General features: G+C 63.3%; 1 protein-coding gene across 1 annotated transcript; it reads left to right on the top strand.

Moving 5' to 3' along the window:
* Positions 1-592: 592 nt before the first annotated feature.
* On the top strand, positions 593-2,529 carry OTOS (otospiralin). Its single transcript, XM_006909905.3, has 3 exons — positions 593-823; positions 929-955; positions 1,540-2,529. The coding sequence occupies exons 1-3, from the start codon at positions 766-768 to the stop codon at positions 1,722-1,724; spliced, it is 270 nt and encodes an 89-aa protein (XP_006909967.1). The 5' UTR covers positions 593-765; the 3' UTR covers positions 1,725-2,529.
* Positions 2,530-2,942: the final 413 nt, after the last annotated feature.

Here is a 2,942-nt window from a genome sequence, read left to right as displayed (position 1 = left end):
GTGGGAGTCGGGCTGGACGCCCACGCTTCCTGCCGTGACTCCGCTCAGCAGTGTCCTGTCAGCAGGGCCGCCGATCCAGGACCGCCAGCGGCTCCGAGGGGCCGTCCAGCCCGCCCGTCCCCAGCGGCAGCTCCGCGATCACCCTGTAGGGGGGCCGTCAGCCCCAGCATCACACGCGGAGCATCTTTCTCTCCTGGGGGAGAGGAAATTGGGTTGGTTTCATTGAATTCAGCCCTAAACGTCCGAGAAGCAGCCTGTGCAACGATGTTTTTCTCCTAGTTCTTTGGATCCGATTCCCAGGAGTGGATTTGTGCCATCCGGCTGCCGGCGGGGCCTCCGGCGGGGGGCGAAATATGCAGTTTGACGGTTCACGCAGGCGACGTCTGTCCTTGTCCTGACCTTTTATAAGGAGGAGCCTGCGTGCCGGTGCAGACGCCGTCGGGCCGCGAGGCTGAGGCTGAGCCACGGAAGCGGGGGGCAAGGTAACCCCGGAGAGGGCGGCAGGTGTGTGTCGGGGGAGTTTCATTTTTTTAATTAAACAAAGCCAGAGAAATGCAGGCTTTATCCTCAGAGTGATGCTTTGAAGCCACTGGAATTGAAATTGCTTTGAAAACACCAAGACCTCGTCTTTTCACTAGAGCTGTTTTTCCCAGAAGGTGCCCCCAGGGGGTAGCGGGGAGAAGCGGGGGGACCCTGAGGGCAGGGGTCTCACCCTCGGGGTTCCTCTGGCTGCAGGTGGACCTGAGGAGTCTTTGCCTGGGGACGATGAAGACCTGCCTGCTGCCCAGGGTGGCCCTCTGCCTCCTGCTGGGGGCTCTGGCGGGTGAGCCCCCGCTCGCTCCTCTCTGCTCACCCTCCTGGCACTGGGGCGGCTGGCAGGGCTCGACCCTGGGGGCTCCCCCGTGACTGCTCTCGTCTTGCTTTGCAGGGGCCAAGCCTGTGCAGGACGAGGGAGGTACTGCGTCGCCCTCCCTCCGGCGGGGCTGGGGAAGCTGCTTCTCATACTCCCTGCGGGTGGAGGGGGGCCTGGGTCAGTGCAGAGGGAGGCCCAGCCCTGCGGACCGAGGGACTGGAGCTGCTCCCCAGGCCCCGCGGGGACCAGGCAGGAGGGAGCCGGGACTCTGCATGGGGTGGGAGCCTCTGATGTTTTTACCTCAGACCCGAGTCCTAGCTCCGGGCAGCAACGTGCAGGCTCCAGGGCTGGGGTGCTGCGGTCTCCCCCCGAAATCCCACCAGGACACCCCCACGTCCTCACCAGCGTTCCCTCCCTGCTCGGTGTCCCTGGGACAGGGGCCAGACTTCCCCTTTCTCCCCGCCCCCTCCTCTGTCCCCGACACCAGGAGGCCGGGGGGCAGGGCCTGGGTCATCCCGCACTGTTCCTCTGATGAGGGGCTCAGGGTACTTCCCAGGCTGCACCCCCACCCGGGAGGGTCCCTTCACTGCCCTGGCACTGCTGAGCACCTCCACCTGCCTGAGGCCCCTGCAGAGGGGGCCGGGCAGGACGGTGGCAGAGCCCTGAGGCCGCGTCGTGTCTTCCAGACCCCTATGCCGAGCTGCCGGCCATGCCCTACTGGCCTTTCTCCACCTCCGACTTCTGGAACTACGTGCAACACTTCCAGGCGCTGGGGGCCTACGCCCAGATCGAGGACATGGCCCGCACCTTCTTTGCTCACTTCCCGCTAGGGACCACCCTGGGCTTCCACGTCCCCTATCAGGAGGAGTGAGGGGCCCCAGCCTGGTGGCCAGGGCAGGCGGGGACCTGGGGGGCCTCGGGCCTCAGCTCAATAAACTCCTGACTTAAAATGCACAACACACTGTGGTTTTCTTTCAAGAGACAGACGTTCCCCTTCTCGTTGACAAATGCGCCCGCTCCTTGCGTACCAGCTAAGCTTTAATACACATGTGCGCAGTTCCTGTCCACAGAAGACACAGCAGCTCTGGCTCAGGACTCGCCGCTTTATGTGCCACTTGCTCACCTAGTCCTCACAGGGACCCCAGGAGGGTGCTGCAGGTCCCCAGAGGGTGGTGGGGAAACAGAGGCAAAGAGACACCAGGCAGCTGCCTGACTTGTTGACGGAACCCCGAACCCGTCCAGGCGGCTTCGCCCCTGAGCCCCTGCCCTCGGCCCCTGGGCCAGGCAGCAGACAGACCTGCGGTGGCCAGCCCTGGCGGCCACATTCACACTCAGCCCGCTCTCGAGGGCAGTTCACACCAGCAGGAGCCCCATCTGTGAGGAAGCGCCAGGCACCTGGGTGCGCTCGGTGTGCGGGAAGCGGGCTGCCCTGCCACCTGTGCAGTCCTGAGGGCAGGTGGCGTGCACGGTGTCTTGGGGACCGTCCATTCACATGGGGGCAGCGACTTTGCAGGTGGTGAGCCCTCGCAGGCGGGCGTGCAGGCTGGCCCTGCCGGTCACACCCCATCAGATGAAACAGACCGGTCCAATGGGCTGCAATCAGCTTCACCATTAAAATCAAATAACAGAAAGGATCGTCTATTTCACTGCAGATGCTGGTACTTGTACGAGCTTCTAACTACAGAAACTGCTATGCGCAGTGAGACACATGTGAGGCTTAGTGAGACTCCGGTGTCACACGCTGCATTTGGGAGGAAACAGGCGATGGGCTCGGATTTTGCCCCGCTGCAGGCCAAGGGGCTCGGCAGGCTGTCCCTGAATTTTTTGCTGCTCAGAGAGAGACTCGAGCCATCTCAGGTGGTAGGGGAGGTTATTGTGACAGTTCTCACAAGGACAGAGTGGGGAGACTCTCCTGGGACCCAGCCAGGCCCTGAGGGACCTGGAACGGGGGAACAGTGGTGCCTCCTGTGGCCACCCCGATCGCTCCAGCCCTCCACAAGGGGTCCTGCCCCATCACCTTCACCTCCTGTTGGCAATGGTGGGTGCTCTTGGGAGGAAGACTGTTGGCCGAGCCAATGGCTTTGGGAAG

Source organism: Pteropus alecto, unplaced genomic scaffold (assembly GCF_000325575.1).
Source record: "Pteropus alecto unplaced genomic scaffold, ASM32557v1 scaffold143, whole genome shotgun sequence".
Lineage (NCBI taxonomy): Eukaryota > Metazoa > Chordata > Mammalia > Chiroptera > Pteropodidae > Pteropus > Pteropus alecto.
Note: the sequence above shows the minus strand (reverse complement) of the source record. Positions and strands in the feature narration are given on the sequence as shown.